General features: G+C 38.9%; 1 protein-coding gene across 3 annotated transcripts in view; it reads left to right on the forward strand.

Moving 5' to 3' along the window:
* The first annotated feature begins 1,401 nt into the window (after window positions 1–1,401).
* The window catches only part of nr5a2.S (nuclear receptor subfamily 5 group A member 2 S homeolog), a 62,241-nt gene continuing 45,022 nt past the window's right edge, over window positions 1,402–18,620 (forward strand). The window contains exons 1-2 of one of the 3 annotated variants that reach the window (XM_041591207.1): window positions 14,241–14,933; window positions 15,647–15,782. In XM_041591207.1, the coding sequence (XP_041447141.1) occupies window positions 14,652–14,933; window positions 15,647–15,782 (418 nt within the window). In that variant the 5' untranslated portion in view covers window positions 14,241–14,651. 3 annotated transcript variants of the gene reach the window in all.

Raw genomic sequence — 18,620 nt, forward strand, 5'->3', positions numbered from 1 at the left:
CATTTGTTCCTCAACTGCAGGCTTTGACTTAGTTCTGCAACTTCAATACTTCGCCAAATTAAACCTGCCGAAGTGCTATGTTAGCCTATGGGGACCTTCTAGACCATTTTTCTAAGTATTTAAACATCAAAGTAAAATTGTTCGATCGTACGCTAAAATCGTTCGAATCGTTTGATACGGTGCTCCAGCAGAATTCTGCACTAAAATCCATTACTCAAAAGAGCAAACAGATTTTTTTATATTCAATTTTGAAATCTGACATGGGGCTAGACATAGCTGCCCCAAGTCATGTGACTTGTGCTCTGATAAACTTCAATCACTCTTTACTGCTGTACTGCAAGTTAAGGTGGCCATACATGGAGAGATCCGTTCGTTTGGCGATGTTGCCAAACGAGCGAATCTCCCTCCGATATGCCCACCTTGAGGCCCAACGATCGGATCCTAACGATGCCTAACGGGTGGTTGGATCGCGGGACCGCATCAACGAATAGATGCGGACGCGATCCGACGGGATTTTTTGTCCCATCCGATCGAGATCTGGCCGACTTTCGGCCAGATCTCGATCGGTGAAGTCCGTTGGGGGGCCCCATACACGGGCCAATAAACTGCCGACACGGTCTGTCGGCAGCTTTTATCGGCCCATGTATGGCCACCATTAGAGTGATATCACCCCCCTCCCTTTTTCCCCCCAGCAGCCAAACAAAAGAAGAATGGGAAGGTAACCAGATAGCAGCTCCCTAACACAAGATAACAGCTGCCTGGTAGATCTAAGAACAACACTCAATAGTAAAAACCCATGTCCCACTGAGACACATTCAGTTACATTGAGAAGGAAAAACAGCCGCCTGCCAGAAAGTGCAGGCACAAGTCACATGGCCAGGGGCAGCTGGGAAATTGACAAAATGTCTAGCCCCATGTCAGATTTCAAAATTGAATATAAAAAAATCTGTTTGCTCTTTTGAGAAATGGATTTCAGTACAGAATTCTGCTGGAGTAGCACTATTAACTGATGCGTTTTGAAAAAAACGTTTTCCGATGACAGGATCCGTTTAATTGCTACATGCCCTGCTACTGATGCATATATATTGTTTTTGTGTTGTCAATAAAACTTGCTGTACAGTATTAACTTTAGTAAAGAGGCCACTTTCTGCAATATTGTCAAAGCACACACTTTAGAAACCTACATAGCTCTCTTCTATCTGCCTCTCTGCCTCAGAGTTAATCATTTGTCTGACACTATCTACCAGAACTTCTTATCTCTTCTCCTGTCACTTTACAACCTGGGTCTTCTTATCACCTTGCCAGGGAGCATGTGACAGACCTCAGCCAATGGTGGCCCTGTGTCCCTCTCATTACATCCCATCTCCAAATGGGACGGATGGTTTACAACAGGTCAGAAATGCTGTGAAGAGTACAGAGTCCAGACAGAGAATCACCTGTTACTTTCTATAACAGAAATCGTGTTGGGTTGTTTTTATTTTCCCAATATATGGTGCATGGTAACTTTCTCTGGAGGATCCCGCAGTGCTCGAGGCCAGCAGAGTTTACAAGTCATTCATTGCCCCAATCCATGAGATTGTCAAGGTTTTGGTTACAGTATATTACCAGGACATAACAATGGCAGCCAGACATGAAAGTGTCATCATACAGGATTCCGTAAAACATGGACACAATGCTCAGGGTGAGTGAATATTTTAGAATTTGTGAAGTTGGTTTACAGGTGCTAAAGGGAGTTGCTGGAACTCAACACACAGTTGACATTTTCTTCTATATTACACATAAGAGTGTTTTTTGTTTTTGATATTTGTGACACATATTTGTTTCTGTTGTTTCTGAGCTTAAGTATAGGGACAAAATGAAAGAAAAAAAAAATTCCCAGATATTAATACTTACAATTTAATTGTATTTGTTATGCAGTATTGTAGAAACTGTATGGGTCCTACTAAGCATTGCTATAAATAAAAGGATATAGGTGCTGTCAGGCCAAAAGCCTATCATAAAATACTATTGTTCCTTAAACTGTTATTGCTTTGCAAATTTTAATTGCCCATAGCGAATTTTAATTGCACATTGTGAATTTTAATTGCTCAATCGTAAGAAGTGCTTGAAGTGTTGTAATCTTTTGGAGCAAACACATTCAGTACTTTTTCAGTAAGAAGTTTTATTCCATTTACTGCGCATTGGCGCAAACTATAAAATTTGCAAATGGTCGATAAACAGTTTCCAGGTTCACAAAAGCTATATTAAATTCACGCAAAGCAAAATTTGTTTGCGCAAAGGTATAACTATTTCGCATTTATTACATTCCCCTGTATATCCCTTAAATCCCTCCCCCTTAACACATCCAAATGATTCCACCTCTGATTGTAGCCCCCTTCATAAAGTTTCTTTCTTTTGGTGAAATAATTTGTGAAATGAGGTGTCATAAGGCAGTGATCTCCAACCAGTGTCTCATGAGCAACATGTTGCTCACCAGTCACCAAACCTTGGCTGTTGCTCCCAGTGGTCTTAAAGCAGTTGCTTATTTTTAAATTCCAGGCAAATTTTGGTTGCATAAAAAACAGGTTTACTGCCAACCAGAGCCTCCAGAGGCTGCCAATGCACATAGGGGCTACCAAATAGCCAATCACAGCCCTTATATGGGACCCCCAAGGACTTTTTTTCATTTAACCAACATGGATTTGGATGGAGCACACAACTCTCAGGCTCGGCTGCAAACAAATTTATTGAATCACAGCATGTTTCGGATCACATGGATCCTTTTTCACTTGAAATATGTTGTGATACAATAAATTTGTTTGCAGCTGAGTCTGCAAGTTGTGTGCTCCAACCAAATCCACGTTGGTTTAAATGTTCTGTGGGCCTGCTGGTGTGGCCTGACTGGAGAGTGAGCACTTTACACAGGTGAAGGTGACTGAACAAATCAGTTGCTCCCCAACTCTTTTTTCAATTGGTTCACGGGTGAAAAAGGTTGGGGACCACTGTCATAAGGTGTCAGGGCCCTATTGTGATTACAATCTCTGTAACAACTGCCTGGGCTTTTAATTAGTTCTTTATACCCATAAGAGAAATGGCAGGTGCACATTTACTATGGGTCGAATATCGAGGGTTAATTAACCCTCGATAATCGACCATCGCAGTTAAATCCTTCGACTTCTAATATCGAAGTCGAAGGTTTAACCGCAATTCGTTCGATCGAAGGAAAAAACGTTCGATTAAATCCTTCGAATCAAACGTTTCGAAGGATTTAAATTCATCGATCAAACGATTTTCCCTCGATCCCAAATTGCTAGGAAAGCCTATGGGGACCTTCCCCATGGGCTAACATTGGTGCTCGGTAGGTTTTAGGTGGCGAAGTAGGTGGTGGAAGTTTTTTGAAAGAGAAAGTACTTCGACTATCGAATGGTAGAATAGTCGAATGATTTTTAGTTCGAATCGTTCGATTCGAATTCGTAGTCGAAGGTCGAAGTAGCCAATTCGATGGTCGAAGTAGCCAAAAAAATACCACACTGGATTTGCCTTATATGAGAATAAACCCTAATAATGAATAGGGCTAGAAATTCTTTATTTTGTATATTGGCTAAAGGCTAAAGGTTGAGCATCTCTAATAATAATAGTAATGATCCAGGCCTTCAAAGTTGTCACATGAGTTTTCCATCACGGATTGTGACACGCACATGCTCAGTGGGCTTTGAGCAGCTTTTGAGAAGCAAAGCTTAGGCTGTGTTGCAAATCATCAAGCAGAAAATGAGGTTTGTCTGTCATATGAGCTGATGCTTCAGGGCTGCTTATTCAATTCTGGTGCTTATTGTGCTGGTTCAGACCTGCCACATACCAATACTTATTTACTAATCAACTTTAGCCTTATGTTGTGACATTTATATTATAGTAAATAATACTCGATATATAGTATTTTATAGTATATTGTAGTTACAGTCACTGAGAGCAACACAGAGCATGTGCAGTGAATCTGCAGAAAAGAAGATGGGGATCTTTGGAGGCACAGATCTTTACTGCTAAAGGGCTGTGGCTGTCTTGGGTGTTATAGAAGCTCAAAACATAATATACGAACTGGGCCGGAATGACATTGGGAAAAAACCCGATGGGCTCTCAGTCCTCGTGGGTTCCGTCGGCCCAAACCTAAGACTAGCAAAGCCTTCCCTCCTTCCTGACATCACCCCGACACATGAAGAAATAACACGTGTTGAAGAAGGTACAGGCTGGGGGGGTGAAGGGGGGGTCTGAGGCCAGAGATGATGTGCGGGCCCCTGATGTGGCAGCCCCCCTCCCCCCCAATCCAATGCTGAATGTACAACACGTCTGCCCTGCTTCTTTGTTTAAGCTTTAGTTCTTCCGCAGTCGGCACTGCATAGGGGAAAAATAAGGAATAGCATTAGAAATGTTTTCAAAGTGATATGAAGTATAACTTCATGTAACACAACTAAATATTGCTCCCTCTTGTGCCCTCCCTGTAAATCCCTTACAATGGGTCAATAACAAATGGGTTGTCAAGCAAGTCCTTGGACATTCAGGTCAAACTCATTTTGACTGACTATGCTAACTGGCTTACTGACAATCAGTCTCTCTTCTAATACATTTTCTAAATCTTCATAGAATGTCCACACGAGTAAATAGATATACACAGGTATGTATCCGCTAATAATATAATGTGTTTATCCATATGTTGGTTATATATATATATATATATATATACATAATTGATCAATAAACTATCCTTGCAATCAATAGAATAAAAGGAAATATATGTAAGAGTCTGGACTGTGTCACTCTGGGTCACATTAGCTGTTTCCACACATAAATACTGTGTTAATTAGGTAATGATTCCAGACCACCTTTAATGGGATGCTGACATGTCATCCAAGTGTGAATTTGAAAGCAAGGTCACACCCCAGAAAATTGCTACCAACATGTGTTTGAAATGATGTTATTTTACAAAATATGTTATCCAGAAGAGAGAGGGGCTTCCGGCTAAACAACCCCCTATAACTGACAGTTTAGTTTGACAGAAGACTGTTTAGATTAGATCATGTTACATGCAGAACATATATATGATGTACACACAGAGAATTGCAGCAAGAAAAAAATTCAGTCATCGTATTTTTCTGTGTACTATAATATGAAAATGTGTTGCAAGAGAAAGCTGCTGGAGACTAATAATGTAACAAATAATGCAATGTACATAAAATTAAAGGAGTACAATACACATATTGTACGTTATATCTAAGCCCACTAAACACTGGGAGCAGAGTCACTATAGCAAGATGGAAGGAATTAGAATAAGAATAATAATATTTTCTTTGTGCTGTTTGATTAAAAACAATAATTCAAAAAGTGTCAGAAAACATGGTATATTTATATCCAAATGTAGTGGGCTCATGTTGCTCTTGCTGCTTGCTCCTGGAAGTAGACCCAATAGGATCCAGCTATTCTTATGACCTTGATAATTTAATTAATTTGGTTTTGATAGTCAGTATGTTCAGGAACCAGTAAGTGCAAAGAAACTGCTTGAACATTACAGTAGAGGACTAGCAGTATATCCTCCACAATGTCCCAAAATATTAGTTCAAATATTGGTTCCCTTGTTCAACATGGAGTTCCTGGTATAGGGAAGGTAAGTGGCAGCTTGCAGTGTAGGGTGTTATTCTCTGCTGTGTTTTTCAGCATGCCGAGTTTTAGTAAATGACTGTTGCAGTGCACACAAGTGCCACATTGAAAGATCACACCCTTCAGAAACAATAATGTAAATTCCACACATATATTAAAGTCCTTTTAAATGTATCAGGAAAAAAAATACATACCATACAAATAAACAACCTACATGTATAATAACAATAATAACAGAATTGTGAAAAAAATGGTACTTCTCATTCAATGAAACTATTTCTGTGCTGCAAGGGCAGATAAGATATTGCCACCTGATACAAGGCCATAGGCATATACAGTAAGTACTTGCTAAAAACTGTATCAGCTGTTCTCTCCTGTAATCCCATGAGACAAACAAGCACATGTATCCCCACTCATCCTCCAGCTGATCCCAGTACTCTTGACTATTCTTCGAAGTTCTTAATAGTCTGAGCAGTGACTGTAATGAAACATGATGGTGACAGATGTGCTACTGTATATTGGTCTGTGTAGGCTGAATCATTTAACAGTTTTTTCTAACCCCCTGAATAGACAGACGGCTATAGAATATTGAATATATACTGTAAAATGTAACCTATCAATTTGAGCAGCAGGACTCTACTTGTGTTGGTAACTGAAAGAACCCACTCACATATGTGGGACTGCTGTGCTTGAACTGGTTCTACCCACAAAAAAAAACAGAGAACAGTATCAAATGCGGGTACCTTATAATAAGCTTTTTTGCTGTCAATAGTCCATATTGCACTTAGTAATTTAGTCAGTTTGACAACAGTATCCCACTACAACCAATTCCATTTGAGCTTTCATTGTTCTTCTTGCAGCTGGTTGAAGACAGCTAATCACTGATTGGTTAATATGGCTTTCTGCCCAGGTTTAGATTTGTTGAATTGATTATGTTGAAGTGTACTTTAGCTTAGCATCTTTAGGGCATGGACACACATGTGCATCTTCTCCAAATTTCCGGTAAAAAACATGCTGCATAGATATGCTTAGCAGTTTAAGCTTATGCAATGGCACATTACGCTAGCATATTTACGCGGCGGTCAGCTTTTTTAAAAACCGCAGCGTAAAAATGCTGCGAAGATCCGCATGTGTGTCCATGCGGTTAAGAATCAATGCAAAGTAAAAAATGATATAGAAATAAAGGGAACAGCCTTGATAGGTTACAATGCTGCCATTTATTAATGATTGCATTGGTTTCTTTGTAGACAAATTAACCTATACTTGATGTAAACATTGTATTTGACACATAACTTTTTTTTCTTTATGACAGCACCCAGAGTAGACTGAGCGTGTGTTCAGTATAACAGACATTCCTACACAAAGTATGTATACCAGTAACTGACCTGTATACCCAATCAAATTTTAATGCTCGTGTTTGGAATTCTGCAAATTTGACCAAATTTATAGAAATATATACGATTTTGAATTATTACCATGTGCCCATACAGTATGTAAAGGACAACTAAAGCCTACAAAATTTTAAAAAAAAATTAAAAATATAAACCTTTATATTTACATTATCAGTTGCATTTAACAAATCCCGTTACTTACTTTATAACTGGTATGTTTGTGTAGAGCAGTGATCCCCAACCAGTAGCTCAAGAGCAACATATTGCTCTCCAATCCATTGGATGTTGCCCTCAGTGTCCTCAAAGCAGGTGCTTATTTTTGAATTCCAGGCTTGGAGGCAAGTTTGGTTGCATAAAAAACAGGTGTACTGCCAAACAGAGCCTCAGTGTAGGTTGACAATCCACATAGGGGCTACCAAATGGCTAATCACAGCCCTTATTTGGCACCTAAGAACATTGTTCATGCTAGCGTTGCTCCCTAACTCTTTTTACTTCTGAATGTTGCTCACGGGTTCAAAAGGTTGGGGATTCCTGGCGTAGAGCATGCAGCCATAGTTTGACAAACAAGACTTGAACTTGAAACATGAAAGGGAGGTATAGTTAGTACCGCATGTCCAAACTCTCCCCAGCTCAATTGAGATAACACAGCTGTTGTGTAATAGTGCATCACACAGTGTAAGCCCACGTAACTCCAGTGCATGGAACTTAGCTTGTTCCATAATTTGGGTCACCATACCTTAAAAATCATTTAAATATTATATAAACCCAGTAGGATTGTTTTGCCACCAATGTGGATTTTCGGAACATGTGTGGACAGTCCGGATATTTTTCGTACCATGGCAATAGGTCGTTAAGTTGGTCGGACAGGTTAGAAAGTTTCTGTCCACTAATGATAATGTCTCTGCCTATCTCTTGATATCAGTGAGTGACTGTCATTACTATTTGTTTCCATGACTTACAATTGCTGTCTGTCAATTAATGGTCCCAGATTCAATATTCAGAACAAGATGAGCGAACAAAATCAGATACGTGTAGACCTGCTGTTTCAACACACACCATCCATCATGTGATAAGCATTCAATTTGAAGATATAAGAAACAGACCAGGAACAGGCAGTACTTTAGTCTGCAAACACCCTTTATTGGTGTATTTTCACTCACGACATGTTTCGGGAGCCAGTCCCTTTTTCCCTTGAAAAAGGGACTGGCTCCCGAAACATTTCGTGAGTGAAAATACACCAATAAAGGGTGTTTGCAGACTAAAGTACTGCCTGTTCCTGGTCTGTTTCTTATATCTTCAAATTGAATGTCAATTAATGGCCAAAACATTGTCCGATTTGTTATTTTTCCAACTTATTTTAATCTAAATAGTTAATGGTGGATCATTAGACTGAAACAAATGAGCATTCGTTGCACAAAGATTAAAATTTGCACATCTATGGCCAAATTGAGTTACCATCAAATACAAGCTACTGTTTTATTCTTAAGGTGGACCTGTCACCCAGACCTAAAAAACTGTATAATAAATGTCCTTTTTAAATTAAACATGATACCCAAATTCTTTTTTTATTTAAGCATTCATAGCTGTTTTTAAAAATCTCAGCTGTCAATCAAATATTGCCTGCCCCTCCTCTATGCCTTAGCCATGCATTCATACTGGGCACATAAACCTTACACAAATGCGTATACATGCACCCATATATACATATTGGTCAACAGAAGCCTTACATACATACATATGTATACATACATACACAGTGCATACAAACAGGGTACAAGCACATTTAGATTTTAGACAATCAAAGCCTTACATACATGTTTACTTATTTCCACACATACAAACATACATTTTAAACATCACAACCTCAATATGTGTGTGTATATATATATATATATATATATATATATATATATATATATATATATATATATATATATATATATATATATATATATATATACACACCGCTTTAACTGTTTAGTACCCAGGTGCATGACAAAAAAGTGTATGTAGCATTCAAGAAGACCAGCAACACTGGGAATTTTGGTGAGACAAGTAAAAAATTGTATTATTAAGTGCATATACAGCCATAAGTAAAAAAAATGTATTATTAATACAATTTTTACTTGTTTCACCTAAATTCCCAGTGTTGCTGGTCTTCTTGAATGATAATTTGCTACACTGTGGGAAGTGCAGGCTTTAATATGATTAATGGGCATAGAATGAGACAAATAAAAAAAGTGTGGTAGGGTGCAGTGTCCGTAGCGATATTATAACATGCCTAAGGGAACATCACTGTACGTGGACAACAGCCAAGATTTACCTTGTAGAAAATAATCGTAGCAGGGGATGCAGGTATATATGGCCCTGGCCTAGCCACACGCCAGTATAAATCTCAGAAAAGAAAGTATTGCCAATACCTGTATTTGATTTCAACGGGGTGCTCCCACTTTTATTCAAGGTGCTTCCAGACACTTAACAATGGATCAAACGTTTCGGGACCGCATGGCCCTTCCTCAGTGATGGAAGGGCCATGCGGTCCCGAAACGTTTGATCCATTGTTAAGTGTCTGGAAGCACCTTGAATAAAAGTGGGAGCACCCTGTTGAAATCAAATACAGGTATTGGCAATACTTTCTTTTCTAAGATTTACCTTGTAACCTTAATAGGGTGAGCCCCAGAGCAGACCTTCCAACTTAGTTAAAATTTTTGATATTTTGTGCAACATAGGCAACATTGTAAATGGCCACGTTAATGCAGACTGAATTGATTACAAAGTTGCACAGTATCTTGTTTTTAACCCTTATTTTTGTCTTAATTTTGTTTTTATGTCGATATAAAGTTATATGAATTTGAAAGTGTTTAAATGCTAGTTGCTATCTGGTGATGTTGTGGTTACGTCAATTCCATCTTGGCCATTTTCCTGCCAATTGAAGTAATATATATATATATATATATATATATATATATATATATATATATATATATATATATATATATATATTAACCCCCACATACAACTACTGTATACATATGGACAGGGCCGCCATCAGGGGGGCACAGGGGGGACAATTGTCCCGGGCCCATGGATTTTTGTGTGTTAGGGGGGCTGCAGGGTGGGTGAGATATGGGGCGGGGCTTGGGCACAGGGACCAAGGGGCCCAGAAAATTTTGCCATACAGGGCCCCATGATTTCTTAAGGCATATGGACCACACACATAGCCATACATACCAGGGTTTGAGACCATTCTATATATGTACATGTATACCCACACCCATACACCAATACAAAAATATATCCATAATGCATACAAACCACATATTCCCCAAAACAAATATAAAAGAACATACATAGCCGATATACAAAATATTGTCTACCTGCGCCTATCCATTCATAAACCTGTGCAGGTTCACATCCCACTCATGCACTAAAATAATGATGGGGTTTTTTTTGCATTAATGACCTACATAGATTTAAAAAGAGGAACCATTGTAACTCTTCGACAGATTTCCTAGAATAGATTTTTCAGTCTAAATTCAGTCGAATTTTGTGTATTCAAAACGCATTTGGAATTTTTCAACTGTAGAGTGAATTGGGATTGGCTCACATTTTTACACTTTTTCTTTTACATAAACCCGAATTATTTATATATTCAAAAATAAAATTTTTATGTAGAATAGTTTACTCTCAAGAAGAAGACCATATCGTTCGTGTGTGTAATGCGCGGCCGTTATAAAAACAATTTACTATAAAATATTTTTCCGTATTTACGAATATTTAACGAAACATATTTTTTCTTTTTTTAAACGAAACTTGATTCTCGAAATAGTGAGTCGTAGATAAAAAAAATACAATGCTACGAAAACAGGTCAGATCTCGTCCAAAGTAAATGAATGGGGGACACGCAAACGAAATCCTTTGGCTTGGAACTCAAAGATGCCAATTTATATGACTGGAGCGGATTCAGTCGCACAATAGGGCGAGTTAATATTTTCTTTTCAAGCAGGCGATTGGAGCTAATTACGAATCTTTAAATAAGCACCAGTTTAATAAACTAACATAAGGCAAATATTTAAAACAATAAATATAATATGAACAAAAATGTCAATTTCTCTGGCAAATTGAAATGTTTGAGAGTAACGAAAAAACTGGAACTATAAATATGGTACTGGGCAAATATGTAAAGCGAGTACAATAATTTTCTGTTGTTTAATAATGTATTATTGCACTGTAAATTTGTTGGAAAAGGAAGAGATATGATATAATATAATATATTATATAATATATAAATGATATGCTTCTGAAGCATTTTTTGATGAGGGCTGTAGGATTTTGTTCCTCGGGAATGTTGCTGGAAATAAAATTAGTGTTTGCACAACCTCTTGACTCTAGCAGTTACATGGTGATAAGGTTAATTTTTAATTCAGCCGAGATGTTTCATTGTGTAAAGAGACAGTATTTGCACAAAGGGAACGGACAGTCTCTCTGCCTCCTCTTTCACATTGTAAGTGGGACAGTGCCCTGCTCTAAAATCCGCCACTTGGACACTACCATTCAATCTTATTTTTTATCTGATCTTTCTCTTTCTTTAAACATCTTTATTTTAACAACGTTCCTATTATTGCTATAGTCCAGAGGAAGGGAGATCAATTAACCCTGTACAACACAGATAGGGCAGAATTAAGTTTATTATATATGCAACTTCGTGGGTTTAAATTGTCTTTTTCTTGATTAGAAAATTGTAGTCCCTCTTCCAGATTCCTGACTGGAGCAGCCCTGGAACCTTCAATTCCAAAATTGCCTTCAATTGCTTTCTTTCTTTCTTTCTTCCTTTCTTCTATATAAATAAATTATGACGATTTGTCCTTTATTTAATTCGCCAGTGATAATGTTGCAGATATATTGACACCAGTATCTGGACTGGAAAAGTCCTTCCCAGTTCCAATCCACCCAGCTTGTCCTGGAGTTTTACCTTTATATTATCAAGGGAGTAAAAAAAAGTTACATATTCAGTAAAGGTGTATATTATACATATCAACTAAAGTCTTTTTTGATCCTAATATATTCAGTGCGTTGAACTTTAATAAAGTAAAGTACTGTGTTGTGCATTAACTCTATGAATACAGATGGGTGATATAATATTACAGTTTCCTAATATAGCAGAGAGTAGAAATGAAAGGGGGGATTGATAATGGAATGAATATGATAAAGAGAGGCAACTACATGGTTTCATGAAAACCCACCATAAGTAGAGTTAGGTGATAAGAAGGCTAAGGGATAAATACATCTCAAACTCTTAAATACTGTATATTACACTAGTCTCTGCAGCTATGGGTTAGTTAGCAGATGAAGGGTCTTGTACCAGAAACACATCATGTTCAGGTTGCCACAGAATGATGCACCTCTATGTTTCCATGAGTAATTCTGAATAATTGTAATGTTTCGGATCTGGAGTAGATTTTCTGTTTTGGATTTAGCATCGCCACCCTACTAAGAAACACTGCATAAATAAATAGACTTAGAATTCGACTTAAGTGGTAAAGTTCAACGCTTGTCAAAGGTGGTGAGCTAATATGTACAGAAAGGCTTCAGCTTATATTTAATATTATACTGTATTATGTGGATCAGTAGTACTGTATGTGAAGCAGGAACAATGTACTGGATTGAGCAGAACTGTATTTGAAGAAGCACAATATGGAACCCAGAAACAACTGAAGTAGAATCAATAGTAACACTATGTACGAAGTAGTATCACTAGATGTGAATCATTATTTCTGTATGTGGGGCAGTAGTACTGTATGTACAGCAGCAGCAAGGAACAGTGCTCTAGGTGATAATGTATTAATACTGTATAGGATTCAGTAATTCTGTATATTTAGCAATCATACTGTGGGGGACTCAGCAGTAGTACAATAGTGCTGTGAGTATATCAGAAGTAATGTTTGAGGAGGATTAGCACTGAATGGAAAGCAGTTGTGTAGAAGTAGCACTACATGTAGTAGTAGCAATTTATGCGAAGCTGCAGTACAATATGAGAATCAGTATGTGAAGCTGTTGTACTACCGTATATGAAACACTAATACTGTATGTGAAACACTAATACTGTATAGGAACCACTAATACTCTATAGAAACCATGTACCGGTCTAATAAGACTATAATGATATAAAGCCTGGATGGTTTGTTAGTTGTGCGCAATTACTGCAGGAATGGTGTCTCTGTTGTCAGATAGATCTGTTTAATCCGCCATTCCCGGGGCCCTTGTGGCAGTGAGTGTCCCTATATGAACTGTGTGCCATAGAATCATGATTTGGCCCAAGTAGCAGCGAGGTCAATGCCTTTAGTAGAAAAGGTTGTAGCACAGCAGGGGTAGCAGCAGTCTGCGAGTGAGTCTCCTCTGATGCGCCCAGTGATGATAGGGGAGTCTCTACTCACTAAGCACCCCAGAAAGCAGTTGTAACTCCCTCCTGTCTGCTCCATATAATCTGTCTCACAGTTATCCTCTTCTCCTGCGACTCGCCACATGTTGCTCAACTACCTCTCCCCCACCACCATCAATGCCCACAGGCCAGGGAGCTGAAGGTGATGGGCACACACAGGATGGCCAGTCTCTCAGCTGGTTGGCTGTTTGCAGTTGTTCCTGCGCATTCCACATATACTGTATATAAATATGCTGTGGGTGGACATAAGAGTGCATTGGGACTTCAGAATTACCATCCCCGACGTCAGGAATATAAAGACAAGGCGTGTGGCACAAGTGTAGGCTGAAAGTGTTAATGCGCATGCCAAGGTGTCGGGTAGTGGAACCTGAAAATGATCAGGGTCGGGTGCGTTGGTCTAGGTTTGGGGAATCACACTGACACCGTATTATGTTATTAAAGGGAACTGCTGATTGGCTCCGGGGCTGGGAATGGAACGGAACTTGTGCTCAGACTGTGCTGCGGCATAACGTGCTCTGGAAAACACAGCGCGGAGCAACACGCACTTCCAGACTCACTACTTTGCCCCACTCACTGCTTAACCCCACTCACTGCTTAACCCCACTCAGTAATTAACCCCACTCAGTATTTGCTCAGCGCCAGCAGACACAACAGCGCGGAGAGACGATGCCCAAGAGCCTGAGGCTGTGCGACCACACAAGCTGCCAGCAATACCTGCACATGGGACAGACTGGGAGGAGCTGGGAGCAGGGACTGGCTTGAGTTTGAGTACAAGTGGCCCAGCCCCCGGTGCTACACGGCCGGCCAGGAATAAGCAGCACATGGGACAGACTGGGAGGAGCTGATCAGGGACAAGGGGCTGGTGGCATAAGAGTAAAGGAGGTGCGATCACTACAGCGACACTCACACACACACAGACACACACACTGGCGGGGAAAGAGATCGGGAGCGACAGGAGTGGGACTGTCAAACTGGATCCGAGAGAAGTTGGGGGAGAGTCGGCCGGTTGTGGGTGGTCCTTCGTTCAGACCAGAGAGGTGACAGCTGTAGAATTGAGTCTCTCCTGAGCAATAAGTAGTGGCCCCATGCTGTGTATGTGAGTAACCCTCACCTGAAGATACCTGCGCCCAGGATACACCCCTCCCCTGTACCACTTACTCCCTAGCTCATGCTCCCTACGGAACTTGCTTTATCCGATGACTGTAATTCCAATTCTGCCACAGGACAACCGACTGATTCACCTCCAAATCCTGCAACACAATCCCGAGTCTCCTCGCGCCAGTAGAGCGCTGTTCACTTCAGCTAGAAGATCCCACTTGTGTCTTTTCCATCCAGTTCTGGGGTCTCGTTCTGGTTCCTGTGTGGAGCTCCGCGGCGCCCTGTTCCTGCCCGAGCAATGCTGCCCAAAGTGGAGTCTGAAGCCCTGGGACTGTCCAGATTACACGGGGAGCAGGGTCACATGCCGGACAACATGCAAGGTAAGTACCTGCCCTCCTGATGCTGCTGTGCCTCTTGCACTGTGTGTATATGTTCTATGGGTTTAGTAATACCCGTGTCCTGGGCACCTGCCTCACTATAGATAGGTCCGGCTATGGTTATATTGTCCTGTCTCATGGGTACGTGCTGTATATGGTGTGGGAGCCTGTACCATAATCCTGCCCATGCCTTGACAGTCCTGCAACTGGGCAATTTATTTGGTGGTGGTGGTGGTAGCCTGATCTAGGGACAGTCGTTATTACACCTCGTTATTACATAAATCCCTCTTCCCCTGGTGAGTTTATAGACTCTTACCAGTCACTGGATACTGACTAAATACTTATACCTTGGTGCTAGGGCTGAGCTCACAGTGCAGAGTACTAATCACCTGGAGATGAACAAATGCGACCCACTCACATGGCACAGTGTCAGTGACAACTAATCGCTGCGACAATGTACTGAGAGAATCACAAGTGGAGAACCCATAACCTCCAGGCGTTTGTGAGTCCAGTAGAAATGTACCACAGTATAGAGTATATACATCACATACATATATACATTCAGGGCTCGTGCGATTTGACTCCTCTCCTCCCTTCCTTTAACCCCCACATGTGCAGAATATCCCATTAGTGGCCCTTGATTTAATGTATTGGGCAGGATGATGTACAGGAGAGATGGAAGTGTTAATGCGTAATGTGTGCGATTCACTTTGCAGATATTTACTATATCGCGCGTGTGTGGTTGGTTCTCTCTTATCGCCGATTCGGGGTCGGTGGTGGATCGCGTGTGTTCGTTGCTGCTTGTTAGGTCGCCTGTGCCTGGCAGAGTGCGAGTGTTTTCTTCTTCTGAAGGTGCGTCTGCGCTCAAGAAAAATCTCTGGGACACCCCATGTTTCTCTTTCATTTTGGAATAACTTTTATTTGCTTTAATTATACTACTAGAGAGAGAGAGAGAGAGAGAGAGAGAGCACAAAAGGTGAAATCATTTAAAGTTACACTGTACCATTTACTTGAGATAGACTGGACCTTCCCTCCAATTATCGCTTGTACAGAGCGCAAGAATCGCACCACTGCTTTGTTAATGGCCCTGTACTGACAGATATGCTTCGTATGGAATGTGCGTTTTTATTTGGATTTAGCCCCTTTGTGATTTGTACTTTACACTCACTTTGTTGTAGTTATATTCCATCACCAACTCTGTCCATTTCTGATTTTCTGGAGGAAGGATTGTGTGTAGTTTGTAGGTGTTTAGTTTAAAAAACAGGGTTTGTATATGTAATTGTATTGAAATCTAAACAGGGTTTGTATGAGTATGTGTAGTGTATATAAATATACAGGGTTTTGGTGTATGTATACAGGGGTTGGGTTTATGTGAGTAGGTGCAGAGTTTATATACAAAAGTATAACAGGGACTTTGTATGTGGAATCAGAGTGCAGGGAAATTGAAAATCCCCAGTGTTTTCTGTACTCTTGATTACTAGGTAAAAACAAATATATCAAATGAGTTGATATTTGTAAAGGATATTCATAATAGCAGGTTAAAATCTGGATTTTATTATGGGCAGGATAAAGTTTTTGATAAATGGAGAATGGATGGCAGTGTTGGGCTGAAACTCTCCTATCGAACTCAGTGATGTTAGACTATGAAAATCTGTTCTGTAATTGAAGGTGACTATGTACAGAATGAAAAATAACAAAATGTGTATGGAAGCTGGAGCGGGGATATTTGCCTTAATTCAAGGAGACGCTAAACTTGGCCCGCACTTCCACAACATTTTGACTTTTTCAATTAGTATGAATCGACTTTTCTCATATTGACTTAACGAAATAAAATATCTTCCAAAAAATTTAGCTCAAAATATATTTTTTATATACTCACCTGCAAGTTTACATTTTTGTCTTTTAGTAACCTAAACTGTGTTCTTTTATACAGTGTTTAACATTCATCAGATGTGTACTTTGAATAATATAGAAATATTTGTTTTTAAGCTTTACTAAACAATGCAAACATTATATTATGTATATTCATGCTCATGTATATTTTGTTGTTACTCCTCAATGTGTGTGCTAGCTCTTTATATTCTATCAGTATTACACAATATGAAAAGCCAGTCTGTGTGTGTATATCTAGGTAATAATATACTCAGCAATTTACAATAATGGCAGCTTTCCATGAATGCATGCACATGCAACATTTTTCTATTTACACACACAAAGGTATGATGTATATTCAGTGTAACCACTTTTAAATCGATGATGAACGTGGTATTAAGTATGATATTTTCATAGACAAATGTGTTTTTATATATATATATAGAGAGAGAGAGAGAGAGAGAGAGAGAGAGAGAGAGAGAGAGAATTTAGCTGTCCATTTCCAAGCTTTAGATTGTAATAATTTGTATTTCCTAAACCTACAAATTATATATATGTTGTTTTTTTTAATATAATATATATTAACCTCTATTAACCTGTAAGTTCTAATGTATGTTTTCAACACTAAAAATAGTGCTGGATAGTGCTGTTGGGCACAGGCTGGCAAAGAAAGGCTAAGCAGAGTAGGAAGTTTTGTTAATGTTGCACTTTATGTGCTGGTGTAGCTGGCCATATAATTTGTAGGTTTAGGAAATACAAATTAATACAATCTAAAGCTTGGAAATGGACAGCTACATTTGTTGCAAAAATGAAAACTGTTGTACATTAAACAATATGAAATAATAATTATATTGTATGTGAGACATCACTAAATATATATATATATATATATATATATATATATATATATATATATATATATATACATATATATATATATATATATATATATATATATATATATATATATATATATATATATATATATATATATACAGAGCTGACAGAATTATAGCAGTTGGAGGCACAATCCTATGCTAGACTTATGGGATGAGCTGACTTTATCCTAGCTGTTAGAGCTGTCTGGGTATGCGTGCCATATACATTTACAAATGACTTGTGTAGATACATGTTATTTTATATATTTAAAGCATGTCTAAACTATTCACCATCCAGTGTTGTGGGGGAAGGGACATTCATTAAAGGCAGGTTGGCGGTTCTTAAATTGAAATAATTTTTGGGAAATTCTATTTTCACTGCAGCATGTGGTTAACAAAGGTCTGTGATAGGAGTTCCATCTCCATTTTCTTTACTGCTGCAAGCAGCAAGTGGTGAAGCGCTTCTTTTTTTTTGCCTTATGCCAAGGCATTTATTCTTAAATATATACAATAGCCCCTAAAATGGAAAACTCAGAGAAAATGTTGAGAGTAGCAAATAAAAGTTACTGTACAATAAGGAGAATAAGTTGTGTTAGCAGTCACACTCTGTATTGTTATGGGAGATTGTTGTACTAGTTCTCTGTTAAAGAATATAAATGTAACCCAGCCTGGCATTGTCCTTAATAGCCTCAATCCAATGGGAATTTGTCAGGCAATGTATGTATGCAGAAGGGGGGTATTGATAAAAAAAACTCCCTTAGACTTTAAAGCTTTTAAATGATTTTCTAACCTCATATAACCAGGGAGTAAATAGACTATTAATGTGCATGACATGATGTATTCAATAAGAAATTCTATATAGTTTAGGGTAGAGGTATTGGATTTGTGATCTGCTAGCTAAGCTTGAACCATGTTTTCACCATAAATGTATTGCTGCCTG

Source organism: Xenopus laevis, chromosome 4S, assembly GCF_017654675.1.
Source record: "Xenopus laevis strain J_2021 chromosome 4S, Xenopus_laevis_v10.1, whole genome shotgun sequence".
In the NCBI taxonomy this organism is placed as follows: domain Eukaryota; kingdom Metazoa; phylum Chordata; class Amphibia; order Anura; family Pipidae; genus Xenopus; species Xenopus laevis.